The 27512-nt window shown below is 39.4% G+C and overlaps 1 protein-coding gene across 4 annotated transcripts in view; it reads left to right on the forward strand.

Annotated features, from left to right (window-relative positions):
• KANSL1 (KAT8 regulatory NSL complex subunit 1) overlaps positions 1-27512 on the forward strand; it is a 137292-nt gene that overhangs the window by 15921 nt on the left and 93859 nt on the right. For 2 of the 4 annotated variants that reach the window (XM_081162821.1, XM_081162819.1), the window contains exon 3: positions 24586-25951. In XM_081162821.1, the coding sequence (XP_081018947.1) occupies positions 24669-25951 (1283 nt within the window). In that variant the 5' untranslated portion in view covers positions 24586-24668. Of the gene's footprint in view, positions 1-24585; positions 25952-27512 lie in introns of those variants that run through there. The other 2 variants (XM_081162820.1, XM_081162822.1) reach the window with 1 other exon arrangement.

Below are 27512 nucleotides of genomic sequence, written 5' to 3' on the forward strand. Positions count from 1 at the left end.
CAGGGATTAGTGGATTAAAATGTAATATTCCTTTCCAGGAATGGTGTGCCTTTCCATTGGAGGGAACAGGCATGTTTGCTCCAAAATTCGTAGGTTTGCTTTGCTATTAGGGCAAGAGTTTATTTATATATTTTTAAATATATTTTTATTGAAAGGAAAGGGGAGGGAAAGAGAGAGAGAGAAACATCTATGATGAGAGAGAGAGTCATTGATCGCCTGCCTCCTGCATGCTCCCTATTGGGGATCGAGCCGCCAACCCGGGCATGTACCGTGACGGGAATCAAACCAGTAACCTTTGGTGCACGGGATGACTCCCAGCCAACTGAGCCTCACTGGCCAGGATCAGAACAAGATTTTAGAAGCTGCATCTTAACTTTGGACTCAGCAACTGACTTAAAAAAATTTTTTTTAAAATGCCTTTTGCCTTATGAACCTGTTGCCTTCGTTTCTCTTTGAACATTTCTCTCCTGACTCTTTATGAGGCCCTCCACAACTTGGTTGCTCATAGCTGTCTTAAAGTTCTTCTGCAAGTTTACCTTTACATTTCATTTAGAAAAGAAGCCAGGTAGTTTTCTTGGTAAATTTTGGGCAAATTCTGACACTCAAGTTTATTATCTGGTACAGTGTTTATGTCCTGGGCAGACTGCTTCATTTGACATTGCCTTATCTGCAAAATCATTATATTAAAGCACTCCTTTTATGTTTGGTCAGTTAACTTTTTTGCTTAATTCTGATTGAGAATTTAAAAATGTTCTATACTATAGTTCAAAGCTTTCAAAATAAAGTCTACCTAAATAGGCACTGTAGTTTTTCTTTACTTTGTTTAACTCCTTGAGAAACTTAAAATATTCATATAAAGTACTTGCTAAACTGCATGCATTAGAAGTCAGTGCTTGTGTAGCTACTTTGAAATCTGGGACTACAGAGGAGAAAACCATCAGTCTTGGATGTTGGATCTTAACATAGCTGATAGCCTGAGAGAACCTGACTTGTTTAAGTGATATACTTGTATTCAGTTGAATTTTAATGCTATCTTCTGAATTATCCCAAAATAATTACTAGATTTAGGAGTGCTTTCAAGGTTAACCTTAACTTTAGTTATTGTTCTCATAACTAACACAGTTAAATCATGAGGCTGCCTAAGATTAGTTTTTCTCCTTGAGTTATTGGATCCCTTTTATGGAGAGATAGTAAGATATTACCTTTATGTAAATTCTGGTCTGTATCTGTAGTAAGAGGAAGAAAATCATCTAGTTAGGTGGGATTGAAACTAAAGAATGCCATGCATTCTTTTCCCCCCCTACTTTTATATATTTTATTTCTGCATATATTATAAACAACACTTTTGCACAATTACTTTTAAGGAATTTTGAAATTAGGAAACCAAAACTCTTACATTTACCCACAAACGTCTACGATGCTGTTTGAGCCTTTGTGAATGCAGTTCTCCTTCAGCCTGAAGGACTTCCTTTAACATTTCTTACAGTACAGGTCTGCTAGTAATACATGAGCTCAGCTTTTGTTGTCATGCATTCTTATAATACTTTGCCATTTACAGAAGTTTTTCAGATGATGTAAATTGTTTAATCTTACTGAAAGTCTGTTGCTACTGAACTGAGTACGTAAGAATATATGTTTTGAATCAGTTTAAACCTCCATTTAGTGAAAAAGAAAATCTTGATTTCTGAGCTTTATAGTTACTGTAATCAGTGCGAGGGCTTTCTCTTACTTATATTTGGCTAAATCTTGATACATGCGAAACCGTGAAATAGGTAGTACAGTTTGGGTTTAATACCTTTATCAAGGTATTAAACAGGTGCTTCCTGTTTGCCAAGTGAGTCACATGTTTCTGCTGGGAGGCTGTAACTCAGGAAGGCAGGCGGTGCAGTTGGAAAGAGCATCGGAGACTGCACCCTGCTGCCAGCACGTGCTTCAGCTTCGAGGCTTTGGGCAGTTTCCTGACTGTCCTCTTTGGCCTCATTTTCCTCAGTAATGAAATCTGGAGATTGAACTACATGGCCCTTCATATTCCTTGTACACCCAAAATTCTTTGATTTAAATTTCTTAGCTTTGATTCAGTTTATTCTGGCTATTTAATATTTAGCTGGTTAAATATTAACAAAAGAGCATGCATCAATTTCAGTTTAAAGATGTTTCTTTCATGATATAAAGTTTAATATTGTCTTAAATAGATGGATGTGTTCATTTCCATGATATCTGGTCATGAGCTTAATAGGTGGTCACTGAATTTTTTTGAATAAATGGATTTTAACTTTTCTTATGTGGCTTTAGAGTTATGATTGTAAATAATCCTTTTCAGAACTGGAATGTTTTTAGGAGACTCAAAGCATTTTTATATATAGTGTTATCTGACTTTATGAATGCACACATTGTTGGCTGGAGTCTAGAGTGGGATTTGAAGTTTGAATTAGGGAAGATGTTGCTGACCTTTACTTATATAGTTTATTTTAACCTTTCAGTTATTAAACTTTGGAAAATACCTTCATTCATTCATTTTATTTATTTATTTATCTTCACCTGAGGATATGTTTTGTGTTAATTTTTTAGAGAGAGAGAGAGACATCAATGTGAGAGAGAAACATGGGTTGGTTGCTTCCCGTACATGCTCAGGGATTGAACCCACAACCTAGGTATGTCCCCTGACCAGGAATCAAACGTGCAACCTTTTGGTGTATGGGGCGATGCTCCAACCATCTGAGCCACCTAGCCAGGGCTAGCTTCATTTGTTAATTACGATGATAATAATAGCTAAACTTATGAAGTAGGCACTACTATACCCTTTTTACAGAGTAAAAACTGAGGCTTATAAGTTAACTACTTTGCTCAAAGTAACACAGTTGGTAAGTGATGGAGGCACAATAAAATCTAGGGCTATCCCTTACTCTTAATTACTACAGTACACCTCTTTTCATTTTTTCAGCAAATTCTTATGAAGTACCTCCTTTTGCAAGGTTATGGACTAGGTCTCTGGGATACAGTGGTAAATAACAAAAACAGGGGTCCCTGTCCTTTTGAAACTAAATGGTTTAGGCTTTAGGACTTTCCCCTGAGTTACTATAATAATTACTTTTTTTAAAAGTGCAAAACAAAAGAATCCCTTGTCCTTGTGAGATTAGTTTGGACGCGCAAAGTACTGAGTATGTCATAGAATATTCTGCTTAGGAATTTCTTTCTGGCTTGTTAGAAGATATATGGTGGGGAAGTTAGAATGCCTTTTTGGAATATGTTTATTGTATAGATGAGAGTAATAAATCTGAAATTGGAATATCCATAGTTCTTGCCTTTAAGGACTTCCAGACCAGCTTCAGAAGGAGGGTGAGAATGATAAATGAAAAAAACCTCAGAGGAATTAGAGAGAGCATTTAATCAAGAGCAGGGTAATGTAGTACCAGTTACATTATTGTTAAGTGAAGTGAGGAAATGACAATGGTTGTATGGTGAAACATATCTTGAAGGAAAAATAAGTTGGAGGTGGATTTGGGGAGAGGAATGAACAAAGAATGATGGTGAGGAGGGATGGTCCTCTTTTTCTTGGCAGAAAGAACACAGATAAAGACATGGATGGGTATAGAGTTGTGTATAGGAAGGAAGGGCTTTTCTGAGGAATGAATAAATGTTATATAAAATAAATGTTGGTTGTTATATTGTTCTTATGTGGCTGGAAGTCCAGAAGTCTTGCAGATAGCAGGATTGTTTGATACAAAGGCTTAATAACTGTCACCAAGAACCAAGGTTCTTGTCCACTCTGCCACCTTTCGATGTTGGTGGCATCTTCAGGCTTACTGTAAGTTAACTAGTGGTTTGAGGTGTCATGTTTAGCACTGAGAAAGAGGGAGTGTTTCTTCCTTATCTTTAGGATTTAGGATTGAAGAAGCTTTTATCATAGTTCTCTCTTGGAGATCTTTTGGAAGGCTTCCACTCATTTCTCATTGGCCAGGATTGGGTTCCGAACCAATGCCCATTCCCAACCAATCATTGGCAAAGAGAATGGGTTAAAATTAATCCATTAGGATAGAGTGGGTATTGGAGAGTCAGCTACAGTGTCTGTTCCAACAGTGATTTGAAAAGTGAGCAGTAGTATGTGTGTGTTTTTAATCAGTCTTGACATCCACTGTGTTTCTGGGGGCAATTTTTAGCAAACATATTTCTATCTCTAAGATTTTTGTGTCTGTACTGGCTTACTGTTGAATGTCCTTATTTGTAACAATTGGTGCCTAAGCAGAAAGACATCTGATTTGAGATGAGTGTAAAATAGTTTGACTGATCTAAGTGCCATAAACACTGTGAACTCCTGATTCTTGAGCTAAGCAATGAGAGAAAGAGAAAGTAGGAATTTATTTTCCCCTAAAATGCATGTTTTGAAATGAGCATTTCCATCTTTTCCCTAGTCCATTGAAAAACATATTTCATACTGGCTATTTGGGGGCCTAATTAAATCTGGCAGTTGAGTTTTAAAGGTTGAAGAAGCAGTAGTAAGGTTATTTTGTGGAGGGTGTCTTTGAACATGATATTAAAGTATACACTGCAAAGGGCTTTGCCTTATTTGGTGTTTTTCATTCTGCTCATTTAGATTTCAGAAGCCTCAGATTAGGGCTCTCGTTCGCCATCTATTGGTCCTGGAATTGTATGTTTAACACCCTTATGCTGTACTTTGTGGAATTACCATTATGTGGAGATATGTTTGTGTACATTTTTTAATCAACTAAATATTCTTCCCCAGGATTATACATTAAAAGGCCAAGATTAGGATCTCTTTTGGGTGTGTATACAAATATGTATACATATATTAGTTTATTCTTTGTGTAATTTGACTCTTTCTTAGCTGGTTGCTTTTGATATTTGAAAACCACTATGATTGAGTGATTTTAAGAGTATACACATGGAAATATAGGTGCACATGGAAATATGCTGTAGAAGCTGGTGAGTTAGTGTAACTGTGGGAAGACTAAAGCTGTGGGTTTTTTTGACTAGAAGTGAGGCATACTGCCGGATATTGGTTCTGGTAAGCCACAAAACAGTATGAGCATTTCTCAGCTTCATTTTTGGTAGTAGAATATGTCCCTTCTCACCTGCTGAATTGGATGATTAAATTGTTGGAAACATTTTTTATTTAATCAGTCATTTAAAGTAATATTTTGATGAATCCTAGGATTCTTTTTTTTTTTTTTGTCTTGAAGCACTTAATTCATCTTTTGGCAACTTTTTCTTGTTTTAAAGGATGATGGACTATAACTTGTATATTTGTGTAAATGTCCCACTTTGCATTATATTACTGATTTTTTTTTTTTTTTTTTTTAATCTGGAAAAGATTCCATTATTTTAAGACCCTATTTTGGGAAATGAATAAAATACTGTATGAAGGTGGGAAGTTTGCTTTTTGTTGTGAGATTTGGGTTTCGCTACGGAGTTCTTTGTTAAACTTTTAGCATAGCAGGGAACTTCCTTTTGGTGGCGACAGGAAGCATAAATACTCATTGTGTAATGCCGTTTGCCTGTTTTGGCGGATCTGCCAAGCCATGACACCCAAAACAAGACGCGTGCTTCTTTAACTAAAACTACAGTTCCCAGCGGGCCCGGCGCTGGTGGGCTATCACTTCCCCTCTCGCTCCCGGCTTCTTCCCGGGCTGGCCCGGCGCGGGCCCTGGCCTGCGCCTGCGCAATGACGACGTGCGCTTTTTCCTTTTTTTTTTTTTTTTACCCTGGCGGCTGCGGAGCCCGGCGCTGGGGCTAGTGCCCAGGCGTGCTGCAGTGTACGGAGACAGGCTGCTAGGACAAAGGGCGGCAGGAAGCGCTTCACTGGTCAAGGAGCTTCCTACCCGATTCAGCGCACGTTAGCCCTGGTACAGTGTGGCAACGTGGGCATTAGCCTGCAGGCATCACTACACAGTGCAAACAGATCCTCGCTCATGTCCTCTCGCTCCGCTGCGCCAGCCCGCCTAGCCCCTCATAGCCGGCGCGCGACCCCACCAGCCCCAGCGCGGAGGGAATGTGACGGCGTCAGTGCCTCAGGTTAGCCTCACCTCGGCCCGAGCCAGAGCCCGCTCCCGCTTGCCGCAGTGCCGCGTGCCGCCGCCGCACGTCTGAGTGCACCTGGGGCCCTGCGCCGCGGCCTCCACAGATGGAGGTGCAGAAACAGCGACCGCGGCAAGGAGCCATGACTGAGGCGGCGGCGGCCGCGCCTCCTGGCGGCCCGTGGGCGCGGCGGGCGCCCCCTGGCGGCGCGCCGGGGCGGAGCGGCCTTTCGCCGCCGCAGCCGCAGCCGGCGGAGGCGCTGCTGTCCCTCCTCCCCGTGTCCCCGGCGCTCGCCCGCTCGCTCGCTCGCTCCATTCTCCCTCCGCTTCAGATTAAAGGGGGGGAGGGAAAAGGAGCTCGGCCGCCATTTTCCCACTGCCGCCGCCACCGCCGCCACCGCTCGCCGAACGGGCGGGAGAACCGAGCACCGTAGCGAAGCCGACTCATCTCGCCGCGGCGGCGCGGGGGGCGGCCGGAGCGCGCTCCCCGGCCAGGAAGAGACGTCCGGGGGTGGCGGCCGGGGTGCGGGTTCGGGCTGCAGACGGCTGCGCTTGTTTGTGCGGGGCGGGGGGGGCGGCTTCACCCTCTGCCCCCGCCCGCCCGTCCGCCCGTCCGGGCTGCGGTCCTCGGCCGTGCCCAGGCCCTGCCGGAGCCGAGGAAGGCCGGAGAAAGGGCCCTAAAGAGAAGAAAAAGCGGCCGCTCCCCGCCGCCTTCCCCTCCCCCTCCGCCTCGCCCCCCCGCCCGGAAAGTCAGGGCGGCTCCGGGCGCCGGGGGGGAGGAGAGCGGGGGCCCGGGCCGGAGCCGCTGCCGCGCGCCCCCGCCCGCCGTCGGCCCTCGGCGCCCAGGCCGGGGGCTGTTTGCAAACTGCGCCCATTTTGTGGGGCCGAATCCGCCCGGGCTACGCTCCTCCATCACGTGGTAGGTGCTGCTGCTGCTGCTCCTTTCCTCCACCTCCTCCCGCTGCCCTTTCTCCTTCTCCTCGCTCTCCCTGTGGCTCCCATTTCTCCCTCTCTTTGTTAGTTGTAACTAGAAAGGCAGGGCAGGGCAGGAAAAATCCCCGGAACTTTAAATGGCCTCTCCGGGCTTCCCCGCTGCGGGTCCGGGGCTGGGAGTCGCCCCAAGGGCGGGGGTGTGCGGGGGCCTTTCCCCACCAGCTGCCGCCTCGTTCGCCAGCTTTTCCTTTGGCGTTCTATTTAAAAAGGAGGCCTTAAGAACACGATTTATTCCTGTTTTAAATAACAAAACAAAACAAACTCTGGTTCTCGCTTTGAACTTCTCGACTGCAAAAGGCCTTTCTCTGCTCGAAACACACATCTTGTGCGTTTCACGGTGTATATCACAACTCTTGATTGTTTAGTGAGATGGTTATTTGTTTCATTTATTTATTGTTTTTGTTGCCTGTAAATTGAGGTCACTTAGGTTTTCAGATCTAGTTTCCCTCAGGCGGACGTGTTTTTTTTTTGTGTGTGTGTGTGTTTTTTTTTTTTTTAAACTAAAGAGGAAGAGGTATTTATTTGCTTTTAAGTGAGTTTGGGGGCCTGTTTTCCGGCTGACGGTCTTTTGATTTTCAGCATATAGTTAGGTTGTTCTTCCATAGGATAAACAGTACCGTGATGTTTTACTTAAAAATCCTTTTGTTTTCCATTTTTGGGATCCTAGTGTGGTATTTTTGAGGAACACGTTACTTAACTATCGCTTATTGGATTGCCTTAGGGGAGAAGGGGTGACATGATGGCGCCACTTTAAATTGCTCTTTCCTTCTCCGTTTTCCCCCTTTATTCTGGAGGTCACTGGTGCATTTTTTGTGACCTGTTAATAAAGCTGTACTTGAGAATATTAACAATACAACTCGTAGGGTCAGAGTTTGGTACCTTAAGGGTCGGGAGACTCGAATCCCAAGGTCCCCAAAGTTCCGAGAAATCTCCCTAGTCTTGCCTCGCCTCCCTCCGCTCCATTCACAATCCTGGTGTTGCCATCTCCTTTGTCACGTGGCTAGCAATCATTGTGTTTTTTTTGTTTTGGGATGTGTTTATATTTTTAAATTGTAGCCCAGAAGAACCTACCCCATTCCCATTTGAGAGAGCAAAACGTTTTAGTTGTTTTAGCTTTAGAGTCGGAGAACATTTCTAAAAAACGATAAAATTACATAATCTTTGCCTTGCATAATCATGATATAGTTATAGATTGTTACTGAACTTCGTTCTAAAGCACTTTCAAGTATGGAAAACTAGTACATCGGAATGTTTTTCATATTTCAGAGTAGTATAGTTTCTATTTTTTCCTACTTTTGGGATCATTTAAAGTACCACTATTTACAAAGGCTTAAGTGGGTGTGTTTTCCCCTCCCCCCTTCTATAGGCTGTACTTGGTTCCTTTTCTGACATACTGTCTGACCAATTTAGAAATTTTCAGTTGTCTGAAGGTTTGTCAGTTTAAAACTATTTTTCTTATCTCCTAACAATAAATACTTTTGAGTAATAATTGTACTTTACCTAAGGGTATTTATTATATTTATGTTGCACTTTTGATCTGGAGAATTTTTGCTTTTAATCCTAAAAGTTTAAATGAATGTTCAGTTATCTGTTTCTTTATCAGTTTTCCTAATAATTGGGTAAATTCCTATTTCATAAAGTATCAAGTATATGTCTGTTTTTCTACATAGGTTACTATCCACTTTTGCAATTTAAAAAAATACTGTGATTTAAGAAACTTTTTAAAAAAGTAAATATGAAATGTAGTGATTCTTAAGGATGCATTGATTATTGTCCTCTTACTATGTATATTTTCAGTGGTTTGGGCCATTTTCCTTGCTAACAGTTACATCATGTCATGTGATATGTGCAGTGTGATGTGTAGTTCTAAAAATAAGGCAAGGTAAAAATGCTCATCCCTTGAGGAATTTAAAAAATGTACTATAAATGTGGGATAACTGATTTACATTTCTGATTTTGGTCATGGAATTCTGATTTCAATTTTCACTAGGTTTCTCCAACAAAGTATGCAGTTCCTTTGAATTTTTAGCATGTTTAATGTATTTGTTAGTGATCTCATGTTTGGAGGTGGTTAACTTTATTTCTCAAGTGTGCACTAGTTGAAGAGAAACATTAGATGTGACAAAGATTCTTAAACATCTGTGTTATGGTTGGTCTCTGATAACTACCTCATTGAAGTATATATAAGATAAGTATTTTTGATTTGTGTTTGTACAGACAGTTAAAAGAATGATCAATTAAATATTGATGAAACCTTGAGGTCGGGTGGGATTTTTGGTCCCTTTGCCTATGTGAATCTATTGAAGTGAAGTATTTAGAAGTGTTCCTGCATCTTCTCTGAAAGCTCATTCAGAACATTAGTATTTTGACTTTTGTGCTTTACCAAAGTCAGGTGTTAAACTTTTTGTCTGATTTCCTTTTTTTCTTGCCTACACACGTTATTTCTATGGCTAAATCTGCAGATAGATTTGTGAATAGAGCATTCTTTGATTGTTAAGTGACTTATCATTGTCCTGTTGAGGAAAATTTTGGACGCTGGAAAATGAGTAAGCCTTAGTTCACTTTTGAACTTTTATCAAGGTGAGAAGAAAGGAAAATAATTCTAGTGCTCCATTTTTTTCTTCTTTAAACACTGCCAATACTCTTCCACCTCATTTGTTACACTGTAACCTATATCCTCTGAATTTTATTGGGTTGACCACAGATTTTAATTGTATTTTAAAGTGAAAACAAGTTTTAGATTTGTTCTGTTGATACAGCCTGACTCATGTGACCTGTAAACATAGGGTCATGTGGTTGATGATGTTGGTTTGAGAAAGTATTTTAGTATTTGAGTGATTCTAGTTAGGAACTTTTGTGAATAAAGCTTAGTTACCTTGTTATATTAGAAACACAATTTTTAAATGTTGTAAAACTTAATACTAATTCATGTTGTATTTTCTAAACAATAGTCATTGAAAATCTTGCTTTTAAAGAGTAATGCTTATTCCTCTTATAGCCGGCTTGGTGGGGTTATTTTTTTCTTCTTGGTGAGGCCATTAAGACAAATTTATTTGACTTCCTGGAGAAGAGAGCGAGATTTTAAAAAATTGATTCCTCCCCTCCCTCAAAGATCTCTCCATTCCCTTGAATTTGGAAAGGGGGGAATAGTGTGAGGTCTTCAGTTGATTGCCCCAGAGCAAATTTCATCATTTAGTGGTTTATCTACAGGTTTAAAGCATCTTTTCTTTGCCCTCTTTCTCTTTTAAGTGAGTTTCTGCTTTGATTAGTTAGACTGTCTTAGGTCTCAGGAAGGCTCTTTTTTATATTAGTGTTCCCTTTTGCTTGATCACTTTATGAAGTACAGTGCAGGTGTCCCAAATAAAAATGGTCGCAAACACCTGGCTTGCCTACAGTCTTAGTGCAGAGTATTCGGACCATGTCCTTTACCTAAAATAGGACTTTATTTCTTGGAAATATATATTAAGACTGGTTTTCCAGTCTTCATGTTGGTTCTGAAGATGTATGTTTAAATTATAGTTTCTATCCTAATAAACTGCATGTTAGTCTCTGGGCATATTAAAAGTTTTGTAAAAATATTCTTGCCAGAGTGTAATAATTCATAACACAAAAATAAGACTCTTTCATCAGTACTTCTCATTCTCTAAAATGTAAGATCAAAACTTAGTGAACCACAGTAATGGTTAGGAAAGACAGTATTAATTGGAAAAGACAAATGCCCCACTATACTAGAGGTCTCCAGCATTTGAAGGTCACAAGATGAGGTAAGATGTAAGTGGTGTCTTTGGGTGTCACTGCAGATTGTGGGGAGAATTATGGGTCATACAGGAAAAGACCAGTTGGGAGGGTCGCTTAATTATTCAGTTATATTTGTTTTTACATTATGCCATGTGCCTGTCTTTTAAGATGTAGGGTAAAATGTATGGGAGAAAATAAGCCAGCAAGGTATAATTTGCCAAAAAGCCTGGACTCCAGACAGAACTGAAATTGACATTTTTTTCTTTATTTGTTATGCTTTTTCTTGTCTTTGCTGGAATAAAGGTAAAGCTAAAATAAAATGCAGGGTATGAGGAAACTGACTTCAAAGTTTAAAGCACAGTTCATATTTATGAATGAAAAGCAAACAAACTTGGGTAGTCTGAAAGAAAAACTTAAAGATTTGTATATGAAGGTTTTAAACTTTTATGCCAGGAGGCCCTCAAGGTGGAGACCTTTTAAATTTTTGTCTTTCCTTTGAGTAGTGAGCCTGGCAGATAATAGTTGCTTAATAAATATTACTGTCTGCAAGCCTTGCTTTTCCAAGACTTTAAGCTAGCTCCATAAAATTTTAACGTTTGACTGCCGTAACCTACTAAGGAATTTATATATATGTATGTATGTATGTATGTATGTACGTTGTTAATCCTCATCTGAGGATATTTTTTCCATGGAGGGTGAGGTGGTGGTGGTGGGGGGACATCGGCTTGTTGCTTCCTCTCACACTCCCTTGACCTGGGGCAGGGATTGAACCCACAACTGAGGTACATGCCCTTGACCAGAATTGAACCTGCGACCCCTCAGTATGAGAGCAGGCACTCTAACCACTGAGCCATGCCGGAGAGGGTGCTGTATATTTTAACGTTGACTATAAACTTAAAATTTTACCTAGTCCTAATTTTTTAAGAATTAGTTTCTTCCCCAAGCTTTTGAGAATCAGGAAATGTAAGATAGAGGTAAATTCAGTGCAGTTTTATCTAAATGTTATCAAAAACTCTGGTTCTTGTTACTTGAACCAGGAATCCCAAATGAGATCTCACTCTGAATTTTAAGTACAGCAGATTCTGCCCTTGTTTGGAAAAAGTTGCTTGAGTGGCATCAAACATAATGGAAGCCCCTCATCTTTTAATTTCTTTTTTAAAAAAGATCAGCTTGCTCCCCCGGCATGGCTCAGTGGTGGAGCATCAACCTGTGATCCAGGAGATTGCAGTTCCATTCCCAGTCAGGGCACATGCCCAGGTTGCAGGCTTGGTCCCCAGTGGGGAAGCATACAGAAGGTAGCCCATCAATGACTCTCTCTCATCATTGATGTTTCTGTCTCTCTCCCTCTCCCTTACGCTCTCTGAAACCAATAAAAACAGTTTGAAAATAAAATAATAAGATCATATCTGGTAAACTTCAGTTGGAGGGGAAGCATTGGGGAATAAAAAAATATGAGTAACAATTTTGTTAGAACGTTAAACCAAAAATTGCTAAAAATGTATATCCAGGCTTGCTTTTACTACTTGTTATTTGGCCTTTGTGACTGCTTATTAGCACTTCCACTGGAGGGTGTGAAGGGATAGCGGCGAAAAGCTAATTAGTTTAATTTCTGATGTTTGCTAGTGTAGAGGCTTTGTAGAAATACTAGTTTGATAAGTTGAGCTGTCGGGAAAGTTTCATTAAACTGTTCAAACATTACCATGGAGAACTTAGGATTTTGAAGACTTTAAGCACATATAAAAAAAAAAAAATGGACAGCTGTTTTTGCAGTTACTGGTTTACTGCTTACTTCCTAGTTTTTCCTTTGACCTCTCAAGGGTATGAAAGAAGGATGTTAGTATTAATATTTAACATTTCCCTGGCATTGGAAAAATGAATTTTTATTTATCATTAATTCAGTACTCTAAAGGGATAAGGTAGGCTTCAGTGAGATCCCTGGAATTTGGTCTAGGATGCCCGCTAAGAATAACCTTTTTGCTTTTGAATTGCTTGGACCCTTCAAGAAGTCTCTGATTTTAGGATTGTTCAAACACTTGTATTGTTAAGAGTTTGTTAGAAAGAGATGAGATTAAAAAGTACATTTTTTTCCTTTTTGTGAGCTAAACTGGTAGGAAATTTGTATTCAGTGGTAGAATAGAAATAGGGTAAACCAATAAATGTTTTGATAGGTATCCTTCAAAAATTTTTTTCTGTTTATATATTTTTATTTTTTACTTATTTATTTATTTTTAAATATATCTTTATTGATCTCAGAGAGAGGAAAGGAGAGGGAAAGAGATAGAAACATCAATGATGAGAGAGTCACTGATCGGCTGCCTCCTGCACGCCCCCAACTGGGGATCAAGCCCACAACCCAGCCATGTGCCCTGACTGGGAATCGAACCCCAATTTCCTGGATCCTAGGTTGATGCTCAACCGCTGAGCCATGCCCGGCCAGGCTTTATATATTTTTAAACACAAACGGGATCATACTAATGTGGCTTGGTCTTTTTCCCCTCATTTAGTTATATATCAGGTTTTTCACATCAAAACATATACAGTTTTCTTTTTAAATAGCTGCATAATTTTCCAGTGTGTCTTTTTTTAAGTTTAGGGTTTTTTGTATTACAGTTCTTCAGTGAAAGAATTGTGCATACATCGTTACATATCTATGAGAATATTTCTCTTGGATAGGTTCCTAGAAGTGCAGTTACTGGGTAAAATTTTGGGTAATTGCATTTAAACTTTTGATAGATTTTGCCTTCAAAAGACTTATGTAACCAAATTTATAGTTTAAAAGTTACAGTTAAACAATTTGCCAGTCTTAGTGCAGGTGCTTGGCAATATAAATGACTGGAACTTGAGGTAGATGAAGTCTGTCCTAGATTCAGTTGGTGCCAGCTTCTTGTTAGCTCATTATCACTTTTTGATCAGGCAGCCCCTTTAACTTCATAGTGGATCTCCAGCTGCTGCATTCAACATAGAATGCTCAGGTTAACTAAAATGTATTGGTCCACTGTCTGCCAGGCACAGTGCTACATGTGGGGGAGAAAAATAAAAGGAAATACACAGTCTAGGGAAGGAGGAGAAAGACAAAATTGGGAATTTATATTACATTATGAGCTGTTGCCCAGGGAGGGTGTTATGGGGGTGCACGTAAGACCCTAAAGGGAGAAGGACCCCTAACTCAGCTTGGAATGAATGGGGAATACTTGAAAGAGCATGTGATGTTGGAGAAGAAAGAGTAGCATGAGCAGAGGTGCAAGGGCATGGAAGAGCCTGGAACTATAAATACAATTCAGGAAGCTTGGAGCGGGGACATTAGGGTCACCGAAAGATTTTAAGCAGGAGTAAGCATGGTCAGATTTATTTTCTATTCCCTCCCTCCTTCCCTCTCTTCCTCCTGTTTTTATAATCATTTTGGTGGTAGATGCTAGATTGAAGGCTTGCTGAGACAGGAAGAAAGAACAGTTGAGAGATTATTACTGCCTGGATTACTGTAGTACGTAATTAGGTTCTGAATTAAGGCAGCGACATTAAGGGTGGAGTGAATGTGCGTGTCATACCCATTCTACCTATTTTGAACTCTCCCTAGTCAGCCTTCAGAATTCAGTCAGAATATCTCTTTCTGGAAGCCTTCCTTGACCTCTTCAGGCAAAACACAATGTTTTATCATCTGGGTTTTCCTTTGCACCTGTTTTCTATCATCTCATCTTTGCATTAATGAAACTTATTCTTAGTGCCTTCACATTAGGCCATGAACTTCTGCAGTCTTTCTATTATTCGTGTCCGGCATTAGGATATGTTTTCAATGAGGTGTCTATGATAGACAGTACATCAGTGATTGGGATTAGGATTCATTCACATAGGGAATGTCGAGGGGGCAGGAATTGGTTTAGGATTTGGTGTTGGGGGCATGGAATGGGTTTTGTATATGGAATAGTTGAAGCAGTGTGGATCATGCTGTACCCTACATATTACATATTCTTTAGGTTTCAACTTAGATGTTGTTTCTTCTGGGAAGCCTTCTATGACTCTACCCACTCTCAACCTGTGTGAGAGTCCCCTAATATGGCCCCCAGGATTCCCTGATCACATAGTAGTGTCTGTCTTTACTGGTCTTTGTCATCATTGTGTAGACACTTAGTGTGGTGCTTTTAATGTTATAGGTATTTTAATAAAATGTTTGTTGGAGATAATCAGTTGGTATTCCCTCATCAACTTTCCTCTAAAAACTAAAATTTGAAATCTAGTGTCTAGCAGTTAAGGTCCTTTTGATTTAAACCTAGCATTAAATTAATATAATGGTTTAAAAATTGTGGACTTTAGAATTAGGGATTTGAATTGGAATCCTGCTTTTGCATCTTAGGGATTGTGTGATCTTGGGCACATCACTTCTGAACGTCAAGTTTCCTCATCTATAATATGAATAAGAGTACTGCCTTACAATGTTATTGTGAAGGTAAATGAGAGCATGTGTAAAACGCTTAACTTAGCACAGTGACTGACATAGTGAAAGGTCAGTTAATGTTAGTGAGCAGAAGTCATAATAATAACCTCCAGTCAGAGCTATGATTCTCTTAGTAATTATAAAACTTTCTCAGTTAAGCCCTGTTGGTGTAGGAAAGTGTTAGGGATTGCGGTGGTGAGGTCTACATTATTTCTTCGTTTCATAATAAAAATTATGCCTTTCACTTCCTGTTGTATTACATATCTACTTTTTCCCCCCCATGTAAAAGAAATACTTTCCAGTGTGTCCCATAATGTAGCTTTCAGTACTTTATCACAAATCACTACATACATAGCTGCTTTCCTTCTCTCTCTCTCCTTGAGAAGCTGTACATGTACCGCGTGGATCATCTCCCAAATCCTTTCCCGTTAGTTTGATTGATAGTTTCTCGGTTAGAGTTTCCTCATCTTTCTCTGCTTAGCAAAATCGTACTAAAATTTGAAGGTCTACTTCCCCAAGTGTTGTTATTGTTTCGTGTGTTTTTTTGTTAATCCTCACCCAAGTATATTTTTTCCGTTGATTTTTAGAAAGAGTGGCAAGGGAGGGGGGAAGAAACATCAATTGGTTGCCTCCCACAGGACTGGGGCTGGGAATCCAACCTGTATTCCAGATAGGTGCCCTTGACTGGGAATCTAACCCAAGTTCAGTCCTCAGGCAGACACTGTAACCACTGAGTAACACTTGCCAGGGCAACCAAGTGTGTTTTGCGTATTCAATCAGTAAGTGCTTACAGTGCTTAAAGTGTACCAAGTTCTAGATAAAGTTAGTGAGCATTCAATAAAAAGATGTTAAAGAACACTGCATGTTTTGGAAGTAGAATTAATAAAGTGACCATAGGGATCATGCAAATAATTTGAATCTAGTGATGGTGACTAAAGTGCATTGTACAATTCAAGCAGGAAGAAAGCATTGTGAATCTGAACAGTATGGAAAAGTTTCTGTGGAGAAGTTATGTATTGAAGGATTAAGTTTTGGGCCTAAATGGTAGAAGGGCCTTCAGGTTGAAGCAGCAACCTACACAGAGATTGTGGAGTTTGGAATTTGGGGAGAGTTCTAGGTCCATGCTACCTGATGCACTTGATCTGATACTAAGTTTCATCTTGGAGAGTTTTGACTCCTGAAAAGGGCACTAGAAGCTATTTTAGAATAAAGAAGTGAGGTGATGAAAAGGTATGGAATGGATTAAGAATAGAGAGGATATACCACACCTGAACAGCTTTATGAGCAGTAAATGGAAGTATTTCATCATAAAGAAGACAGTTATGAAGGAAAAGAGAGCCTTTTCTTTTGTCCTTCAGGACCTTTACATTAATGTTTGTGTCACTTATTTGGCCCTCCTGCAAACTTTAGCCCCCTCCGATTTCTGGATTTAAGCTTGGAGGAGACTTTGACCGTACTACTGTGGTGACCACTTTAGTTGAGGTTCTTGCTGCATCCTGTCTGGATTATATTGCAGTAGCTTCTTCATTGCATTATTCTTTGCCTTTTCATTTTCTTTTAATCCATCCTAACCAGCCGGTCTCTGTAAAGCACAGTTCTGATGTGTCACTCCCCATTTGAAAAACCTTTAATGACATTCTGCTGCCTTTAAGTCTGAGTAAAGGCTGGCTATTTAAGCTTTTCCATTAATGATCTGGCTTCAGACTTCCTTTCCACCTTTTTCTGTACTGTTTCCTCTATTAACTTACTTTATATTTCAAGCAAATTGATGATTTCTTTTAATCTCCAGGATGTCCTATGTTTTCCCACAGCCTTGCCTTTTCCCATGCCATTTCCTCTCACAGGAATGCCATGTTACCATTCTCTTGCCCTAGCCTTTACATAATGAAGTATTAGCTAATTTTAAAATTTCAGCTGACATTTGACAACTTCACGGACACTTCCCTAACCATCCTTCCTCCTCTTTCTTTACTTTGTGCAGACTAACGAGGTAATGGGGAAAGAGGTTAGTAGAATACACTTTATGGGCAAACTTTTCTTCCCCATCTGATTTTTGCTTGTTTTCAGTGGAAGTGTGGTGATTGGCCAGCCAAATGGCCAAACCCTTCCCCTTGGTTTTTTTTTGTTGTTGTTGCAGTTTATCAACATTTTTACAAGGTGGATGCTGCCAGTTTATTCTTGTGTTTTGGGGAGTCCTTTCTTGGAAACTGAGGAATAAGGCACAGTTTTCATTTGTAGGTATAGAGTTAGTTCTTACTTGGAGTATTTGAAGCAGCCAGGTGTTTTGCTATCTGGAAAGAATATATCTTTATATCTATTTGTGTATAAAGATAGATATAGAGTCTATATTTCTAGGCAGTACTTTTCAGTTGGGAGGTGTGATTTTTGCCCCCATGGGACATTTGACATGTCTGGAGGCATTTTTGGTTGTCATAATTTGTAGAAGGGTGTTACTGGCATCTAGTGGGTGGAGGCCAGAGATCCTGCTAAATGTCCTGCAGTGCACAAGAGAGACCTCTCTCCCCCTGCAACAGAAAGTTATTCAGCACAAGATGTCAATAGTGCTAAGGTTGAGAAACTCTGCCCTAGGATATGTTTTTACTTCTGAAGTGCTACTTGTGTTAGGTGAAGTTTGTCCTTGAATCTATATTGCAGTTTAGAAATAGAATCATAACACAGGAAGGGACCCTAGAAGTCACATATTTGAGCTTTATTCCAACTTGTATCCCTCAGAACAGTGTTCTGCAAGATATTAATAGGTGTAATGGGGAAAAAGTGTTAAATAAGTTTGGTAAAGGCAAACATTTGCATATTCAGTATGATGAAGTACATTATGGATCTCCATTAGGGAAGTTTTTCCCAAATGTGTTTGCCTGCTAAACCCGTTTGACATTTTCCAGTCCCCAAAATGCTTCCTTGGAACTGGTAGGGAAACCATTAATTACCTAGCCCAACCTTTTATAGCACGTCCGCTCTTTCTTTTGTCTCTCTAAGCTTACTGGAGAATCTTAATTTATGTCAGTGACAGCAAGTACATTAGCTTCATCTGCATTTGTCAGATTGTGGTTTATTAGATGAACTAAAAATTGGGACATGTTAGGTTTCTTATTTTGAATGTACAGTATAACTTTATTGTCTGTCCCCACCAGTAAATTGGTAATTATAATCCCAGCCTGAAACCTACTATTGCCCAGGTTGTTATGAGGATTAATAAGTTGCTTATAGCTTTTAATGCTTTGTATTCTTTGGAGAAAGGTGATTTATTATAAGATGTTGTGCTATTTTTGTAAAACTGCTTAAGTCTGACAGTCTTTCTCTGCTTTAAATTGTTGGAGAGTGAAGCTTTTGGGATTCAGGTGGAATGGGAATAATTGTTTTAATCAGCACTTTGCTGAGTATGTTGAATTCTAAGAAAACGACTGTGACATTTTGCCTTACTCAGATATTTTGTCTCTAAAAATTGCATTATTTTCTTTTTGCTTCCTTCCCTTTTATTATATAAGTAATACATGTTTATGGTGGAGACAGTTACATAATCCAGAAAAGAAAAGAGAAGAATCTTACCACCTACTATTTATTTATTTATTTATTTATTTATTTATTTATTTATTTAATATATCTTTATTGATTTCAGAGAGAGGAAAGGAGAGGGAGAGAGAGAGATAGAAACATCAGTGATGAGAAAGTCGTTGATCGGCTGCCTAGTCCGCAACCTGGACATGTGCCCTGACCGGGAATCGAACCCCGATCACCTGGATCCTAGGTCGACGCTCAACTGCTGAGCCACGCTCGGCTGGGCTTACTACCTACTTTTTAAACAAAATGAGGTTATAAGTACCTGTTTTGTTTTGTAATACTTTTTTTAAAAATTAAGTGAAGTAGGAACTTTTTCATGTTATTAAATATAGCTCTGCATTGTTTATGTGCATAGTATTCCATTGTATGGATATTTCATAATTTAAATTGTTGGGCATTTGGTATGTTTTCTTTTTATCATAAACAACAACATGAAATATTAAAAGTAAATCTAGACATACAGTAAAACTATTTTAAAAATTCCTAAGCTTAGGTGATGATTTATGGCAATTAAAGCTAATACTGAGTGCTAGCTAACTAGATTTGCCATGTCCATTTGTGTGCTTTTTCCCCGTAAGTGAAAAGTCTTCAAGTACAGTGACCTTTTAGAGAAATACTTGCTTAATATTTTCCTGTGCATTAAGAAGTCTCATAGAAATTTTATATTTGCTTTTAGTCTATAGATTATTATAATAGTGCAAATAATGGGTGTTTGTGCTAGGCACTAGACTAAGTAATTGAAAATATTTCATTTAATCATCACAACCACCTTGTGAGATAGGCTTGTCTTTTGTAGATGAGGAAATGGAGGGAATAGAGTTAAATAATTTAAATGAGGATGGAGCCATGATGTGACCCTGGACCTGCTCCCCTTATCTGTGAGTGCCTTTGGGGGTAATATTAAATCTCAGCAATTCAAGTCAGCTAAGGGAGATAGTTGTAGATTTTGATTTTTTTCCTAACAGTAGTGTTGTTTTGGTGTAGAAAGATAAAGATAGCAGTTAGGAATGGAATTCTCTCTGAAGAAGTTGCTTTTCGCCCTCCCTACTTACTCAGATGACTGTTTTAGTAACTACTATTTGCAGTGCATCCTATGGGGATATTGAGACCAAGGAGAGAGTGTGTAAACAAAGTAAACTCTTGCCTTTGGGATATGTGTGATTAATGTCTAGTTCACAGATGTACTTTTACAGGGTCAGAAATTTTGAAAGATACGGGATTTGAGCCAGCAGATTTTAAGTTGTGAACTTTAAAGAATTGAATGATTCTAAAATGATGATGGAATATTTACTGCTTAAGTACTTCTGTGGTGTGATGTTAATTATGACCTCCTTTTATGTGTGCTGGGTGAGCCTGGGTTTTCCTGAGTAAGTTTTGTGTAAACTGTGTAACATCTGTGTCCTTGCTTCGATGGAGCCTCCCAGAGAGAGGCTGTTTCCTGCCATTGCTGAGACTAACTATATAGTGCTCTCTTGTAGTAGGCTACAACTACTCTTCTCATGTGGTGGTGTATTCATCTGGCACTGATAATGTTCCTCTTTGCTTTGCTAGTATCAGTGATGTATTGCTGTCAATTCAAAAGAGGAGTAGATTGGATTGATGGGAAAGATCTGATAGTGATTTTTGTTTATGGCAGAAAATGCTTTGTGTACTACAAAACTCACTCAACATATTTTTGCATTGATTCATCTGTCTGTTGGTCTATAGCACAGCCATATATACTATATTAGGAATTAATATTAACATTAAGATCAGAAGCAGAAAAAGTGGACATACAACAGTTTGTATTACATAGAATGCCGTATGCCAGAAAGTCAATAAGGATAAAACTCATAAGCTCCAGAATATCTAGTTATTTCATAGGAAGTTCATTAAAATACAATATTAGAATGAGAGACACTTGTAGTTACGTAGAGCAATAGATAAATTTGAACTGTAAGTGTATTGGTATTTGTATGGATGTTATCTCAGTCATTTCTTAAGTATTTTGATATGAATGATTTTCGTAGTCCATCCTATGCTGGGCCTACCATCCTATGTTGGCATTAATCTAAAGATGATAAAGTTTGACCAAATTGGAAGTTGTCCTCTTGTTTGTTTTTTAAGGAGAAAAGAGGTCGCTTTAGTTCAGTGGTTCACAAGTTTTTGGTCTCAAGATCCCTTTTCACTCTTAGAACATGTTGAGACAACCACAAAGAACTTTTATGGGGCATGGGGTATTATCAATAGATGATATATTGTTTTATATTTTTGCAATCTTTCTAGTATCTGGCTTAATAGAAGACACTGGGTTCCCATAGCTGCTTTTATGTTCATTCTATTGTATGTTTTGATTGTAGTGTATAAAGAAAACCTGGTTTTATGCAGCTACATAGTTGGAAAAGAGGAGTATTTTAATAGTCTTTTCAGATAAGTGTGGATATTCTTTGACATTGCACCCAAACTTGACAAGTAGTAGTTTCATCAAGGTTAGTTGCGATATGAAATGTAAAACTGTATCTTTGAACTTTTTGTACTCTCTTAGGTCAGTGATTTTTCACCCACTGTACCACGGTACACTGGTGTGCTACAAGAATTTTTAAAACATGCAATACCTGACTATTTAGTTGAGGCACTGACCTCTTTTCCCTTAGATTGTCAAATAAAAAAATGACGACAGCCAACAACAATAGCCATTCAGTGTGAATGAATCAAAATTATGCCCCTTTTTAAAAAATCAGATCTGCAAAAAATACATTTTTTGGTGTACTGCAGAATTTTAGTGCTAATTTATGTGTGCCATGAGATGAAGAGGGTTGAAAATCGCTTGTTAGATTAAAATCTGTTGGTCTGTCTTGAGCTTGCTTTTTACCTATGCATTAGTTTCTCACATGCATTGGTCATTTACTGAGTTTTGAAGATCTTCCAAATGTTGACACATTTCATTATATGGTATCAAAAATTCACATTCATTAATAGCAGTAGTATATTTAATCAGAAATTACTTTTTTAAGTGATGGGAAAATGTTCAAGTTCATGATGGTGGATACAAGTTTTCAAAATACTTTAGCTTGAAAATGCAGATTTTATAATTGGCAATAAACGACTGTGGTTTTTCATGAAGTGACAGGTTTGCTTTGTTCATTTTTAAGAAAACGTCTGCTAACTACTTAAGTCTGAATAGCCATAGTTTATTGCCTCCCACCCTGACCGGGGTCAGGACTCGAACCTGCAACCCAGGTTCGTCCGCTTGACCGGGAATCAAACCCGAGACCCTTCGGCGTATGTGCCGAGGCTCTAATGACTGAGCAAAAACACCGGCCAGGCTCTCAGACAACTTAAAACTTCAGGAAATGCTTTATGTGTAGTATATAAAGAAAACCTGGTCTTATGCAGCTACATAGTTGGAAAAGAGGAGTATTTTAATAGTCTTTTCAGATAAGTGTGGATATTCTTTGACATTGCACCCAAACTTGACAAGTAGTAGTTTCATCAAGTGTACCCTTTCTTCACACAGAATATTAAAAAAAAAAAAGTAAAGAACTGTGTGCCTAGCTGGCATGGCTCAGTGGTTGATCTATGAACTAGGAGGTCGTGTCTTGGTCAGGGCACATGCCCGGGTTGCAGGCTTGATCCCCATTAGGGGGCGTTTGAGAGGTGGCTGATCGATGACTGTCATCATTGATGTGTCTATCTTTCTCTCCCTTCCTCTTTGTCTGAAATCAATAAAAACATATTGATAAAAAAACAAAACAAAAAATGTAAAGTGTAGAGGTTTAATAAAAATTTATGATTTTCATAATGTCATCAAGGACATTACATTGTTAAATGGAACTGACTTTTTTTTTTAATCCTCAACCGAGGACATGTTTATTGATTTTTAGAGAGCAGGGAAAGAAGGGGGGGAGGGAGAGAGGAGAGAGAGAAACATCAATTGGTTACCTTTCTGTGTACTACCAGACTGGGAATTGAACCAGCAACCTTTTGGTGCATGGGACAATGTTCCAACCGAGCCAAACAGGCCAGGGCATGGGACTGACTTTTAAAAAACTAAGTGAATAAATAATACAATGACCCGTGACTGTTTCTGTACTTTGGGGCCTCTGCTTTGATTTGTGTTAAGGTACCATCAGTTTTGCTCAGTCTTGTTTTTGAATATATATAGGGTTTCCCCAAAAAATGTATACACACTTTGAATAATTGTAATGGCAGTGTTTATTAAAATACATTTCATTTTAAAAATTGAGCTATCAGCTGTTAAAGTGTGTATACATTGGGAAGCATACCCCATATATTGATTTTAGAGAGGGGGGAAGGGAGAGAGACAGACAGACCTTGATGTGAGGGAGATACATCAATATGTTGCCTCCATATATGCCCGATGGAGATCGAATCCACAATGTAGGTATGTGCTCTGAGTGGGAATTGAACCTGCAACCTTTCTGGTGCACTGGTGTTCAGCCTTGTTTTTTGTACCCTTGTTGCAAATGTCAACACAGTAAAAAAAAAAAAAAACAAAAACAAATAATTTTTAGTATTACTGTGAGAAAATAGCTTTGATCTTGTGGGCCCGTGAAATGGTCTTTGAGCTCCCAAGAAGTCTATAGACCACTCTTTTAAGAATTGCTAGTGTAGTTCTTTACATAGAGGACTGAAGAAGGAGCCTTGGTATCAAGGACATCAGGAAAGGACAACTTCAAGAATGAATTGGTCAGTTGGTCAGCACTACCCTATTGGGGACTGAGACTTGACCATTGGGATTTGATAATGAGATTACTGGTGACTTTTCCCAGAGCAGTAGGAGCCAGATTAGAGAAGAGTGCAGAGGCAGCTATTTATACTATTCTTTCAGGAAGTTTTGGGGTAAGGGGAAGAGACACCTTGGGCAATTAATTTGAGAGGTGGGCTGTACTGAGGACAGTGAAAGTAAGTTGATTACAGGTGTGATACAGCTAAGCTTGTAGTATGAGCTATCTTGCAGAGAAGTGAGAAGCTGCTGAACATTGGATTCTTTGGCCAGAAATATACACAGACCTATGACATTTGGCATACAAACTTTTTGGTAGGGATGGGGAGTTCCTTACTAATTCTTTTCTGTTTGATTGCTAGGTGTTTAGTTTGCTTATTTATTTATTATTTCCAAAGTGTTTTTACTCAAGAAATAAAGCTAACATAAACATTTTATTTGTTCCCAGCCCTCATCCTTCTGTACGCTATTTTCAGTGTTTGTAAAAGTAACAATAGCACTTTGCGTTTATATAGCACCATTTGTCCAGAAACTCAGTAATATTATGAATAGAAATAGTTTAGTTTATCTTTGCAGTGCATCTCTTATTGGAGAAAGGGTTTTTTTCTTGAGAAAGGGGTTTTTTCTTGTTTTTATTTTTCTGTTTATTTTAAGGTTAGAATAAGTCAAGATCAGCTTGACAGAATCATACAATGTAGCTGTAGCTTCATTTGCTTTAAGTCCACTAATTTTAAGAAGTTTAAAGAGATTTTTCTTTTAAATACAGGTGACTTAACTTTAACAATCTGTGATTCTCTCAGTATGGGACTTCTCTTTTAGTTACTTTCAATCTGTGGTAACAAGTGACAAAAAAGAAGGGTGGAATTCTTTTTCTTGTATGGAAGAGAGCATGCTTGCGTGCCCGCGTACACATACATACATATACACACACACACAATACACTTCCCCTAATGAAGGATATTCAAGTCTCCAGAATGAATTACTGGAGGCAGAGTTTGGATTACAGCCTCAAGTAGTATTTGTATTAAATATGTGTGTTGTTTTCTAATGTGCTTGTATTTCTAACTTCCTTCTCTTCTTTTTCTTTTTAGTCTGTTCTCTGGGGAGGCAGTAAAGGGCCGTGGAGCTGGCCTCGGCACCGGGAGAGGCTGGACTTCCTGTCTCTCTGTGCTGAATGGCTGCGATGGCGCCCGCTCTCACTGACGCAGCAGCTGAAGCACACCATATCCGGTTCAAACTGGCTCCCCCATCCTCCACTTTGTCCCCTGGCAGTGCCGAAAACAACGGCAACGCCAACATCCTTATTGCTGCCAACGGAACCAAAAGAAAAGCCATTGCTGCAGAGGATCCCAGTCTAGACTTCCGAAATAACCCTAAGGAAGACTTGGGAAAGCTGCAACCACTGGTGGCGTCTTATCTCTGCTCCGATGTAACACCTGTTTCCTCAAAGGAGTCATTGAAATTGCAAGGTGTCTTCAGCAAGCAGACAGTCCTTAAATCTCACCCTTTCTTATCTCAGTCCTATGAACTCCGAGCTGAGCTGTTGGGGAGACAGCCAGTTTTGGAGTTTTCCTTAGAAAATCTTAGAACCATGAATACGAGTGGTCAGACGGCTCTGCCACAAGCACCTGTAAATGGGTTGGCTAAGAAATTGACTAAAAGTTCAACACATTCTGATCATGACAATTCCAGTCCCCTCAATGGGGGAAAACGAACTCTCACTTCATCTTCTCAGGGGGGTGAAATGGTGGCATCTGAATCTGGGGACTTGAAGGGGGGTATGACCAATTGCACTCTTCCACATAGAAGCCTTGATGTAGAACACACAACTACATTTAGCAATAATAGCACTGCAAACAAATCTTCTGCAAATTCCATGGAACAGCCAGCACTTCAAGGAAGCAGTAGGTTATTACCTGGCACAGACTCCAGTTCTAACTTGGGGTGTGTCAAGTTAGAGGGTAAAAAGTCTCCCCTGTCTTCCATTCTTTCCAGTGCTTTAGATTCTGACACAAGGATAACAGCTTTACTGCGGCGGCAGGTTGATATTGAGAACCGTGCCCGCAGGTTACAGAAGCGCTTACAGGTTGTACAAGCCAAGCAGGTGGAGAGGCATATACAGCATCAGCTGGGTGGATTTTTAGAGAAAACTTGGAGCAAACTGCCAAATTTGGAATCCTTGAGGCCCCGAAGCCAGTTGATGCTGACTCGAAAGGCTGAAGCTGCATTGAGAAAAGCTGCCAGTGAGACCACCACTTCAGAGGGACTTAGCAACTTCCTGAAAAGCGATTCGATTTCAGAAGAATTGGAGAGATTTACAGCTAGTGGTATAGCCAACTTGAGGTGCAGTGAACAAGCATTTGATTCAGATGTCACTGACAGTAGTTCAGGAGGAGAGTCTGATATTGAAGAAGAAGAACTGACGAGAGCTGATCCTGAGCAGCGCCATGTACCCCTGTGAGTATAACCCATTTATAATGTCATTCTTGAGAAATGGGACAAGGGAGAAAAATTCCCGTCATGGGGAGAATGGGACTTTTTGTATATAGGCACCTAGGTTCCACTTGTCTTTTTCCTAATTTTAGGTAGGTGGGTGCCTATACTTGTTAGTGAAGAAATGGAAGATATTTCTGGTAATAGTATTGTGTTTCTGTAGGCTAATAGCAGCTAATTTCTTTTTAAAATCTAATTTATTAAGGAAAAATAGAAGACATCCTATTTGTAAAACTATACCCATACTGTGAGTGAATAGATTTTTTTTTTGAAACTGTATCTAAGATATTTTTGTAAGTTTCTATGACTTGACTTCAGAGTTTATTGTTTCTAGTAAGTGGGGGACAAAAATTTAGTTGACCTACATAACTTTAGAGTTTATAGTTGGTTTAATTGAGCTTTCAGCTGAGAATGTACCCAGTCTTCACTTTTAACTCTTGAGATTTCCTTACCTTTTAAAGGACTAATAATCAGAAAATGCCTCTGAGTAATTTATAGGTTACCTCTAAACACAATCCACTTTTTCACAACTTGATTCTGAGCCTAAAAGAGCCCATCTTTATCAGATTTGGACTTTATTTTCTCTCAGCTAAGTTAAATGTATTAACTTATTTGCATTAAATTCTTTTTTAAAATATGTCTTTATTGATTTCAGAGGGAGGAAGGGAGAGAGAGAGCTAGAAACATCAATGATGAGAGAGTCACTGATTGGTTGCCTTCCTGCATGCCCCTGCTGGGGATGGAGTCTGCAACTCGGGCATGTGCCCTGACCGGGAATCGAACCATGTTCTCCTGGATCCTAGATTGATGCTCAACTGCTGAGCCACGCTGGCTGGGCTTATTTGGGATAAATTCTCACTGGTTTTTCCAAATCTGTTGGTTTGAGGAAAATTCTGCATAAGCTTCGGTTGGCACTCGGTGTGGTGGAGTCAGAGACTCATGTTCTTTCCTCCCAATTCTGCATTTGGCTCCTTACGGATAAACATGGAAGTGCAGTATGAATATGTCTCCTTAAAGATAAATCAGTCTTCTACATTTTTTTTTTATCTTCACCCGAGAATATGTTTTTATTGACTTTTAGAGAGAGGAAGAGAGAGAGAAACATTGATGTGCTAGAGAAACATCAATCGGTTGCCTCTCATACGAGCCCCAGTCAGGGATTGAACCCGCAACCTAGGTATGTGCCCTGACCGGGAATCACACTGGCAACCTTTTGGTGTATGGGATGACACTCCAAGCAACTCAGCCACCTGGCCAGGGCAATCAGTCTACATTTTATCTGCTTACAAGTGTTAGACTTATGAGAGACGGAAGCATGATTATTTGAAAAAGAAGGGGCAGGAGAGTTGATGGTAGATGCTCTTTCATTTCCTCTTTAGGTAGGGATTTTGTAAAGGTTGGATTACTAGAGAAGGCTGAAGTAGGTGGTTATGTTGTAATAATTGGTTTTTCCTTGCCTATACTGAAAAGGTCACTAAGATTTTTGCTGGAGATTTAATTGAGACAGCTGTGCTTTTAAGCATAA

Source organism: Miniopterus schreibersii, assembly GCF_964146895.1.
Source record: "Miniopterus schreibersii genome assembly, chromosome: 16".
Lineage (NCBI taxonomy): Eukaryota > Metazoa > Chordata > Mammalia > Chiroptera > Miniopteridae > Miniopterus > Miniopterus schreibersii.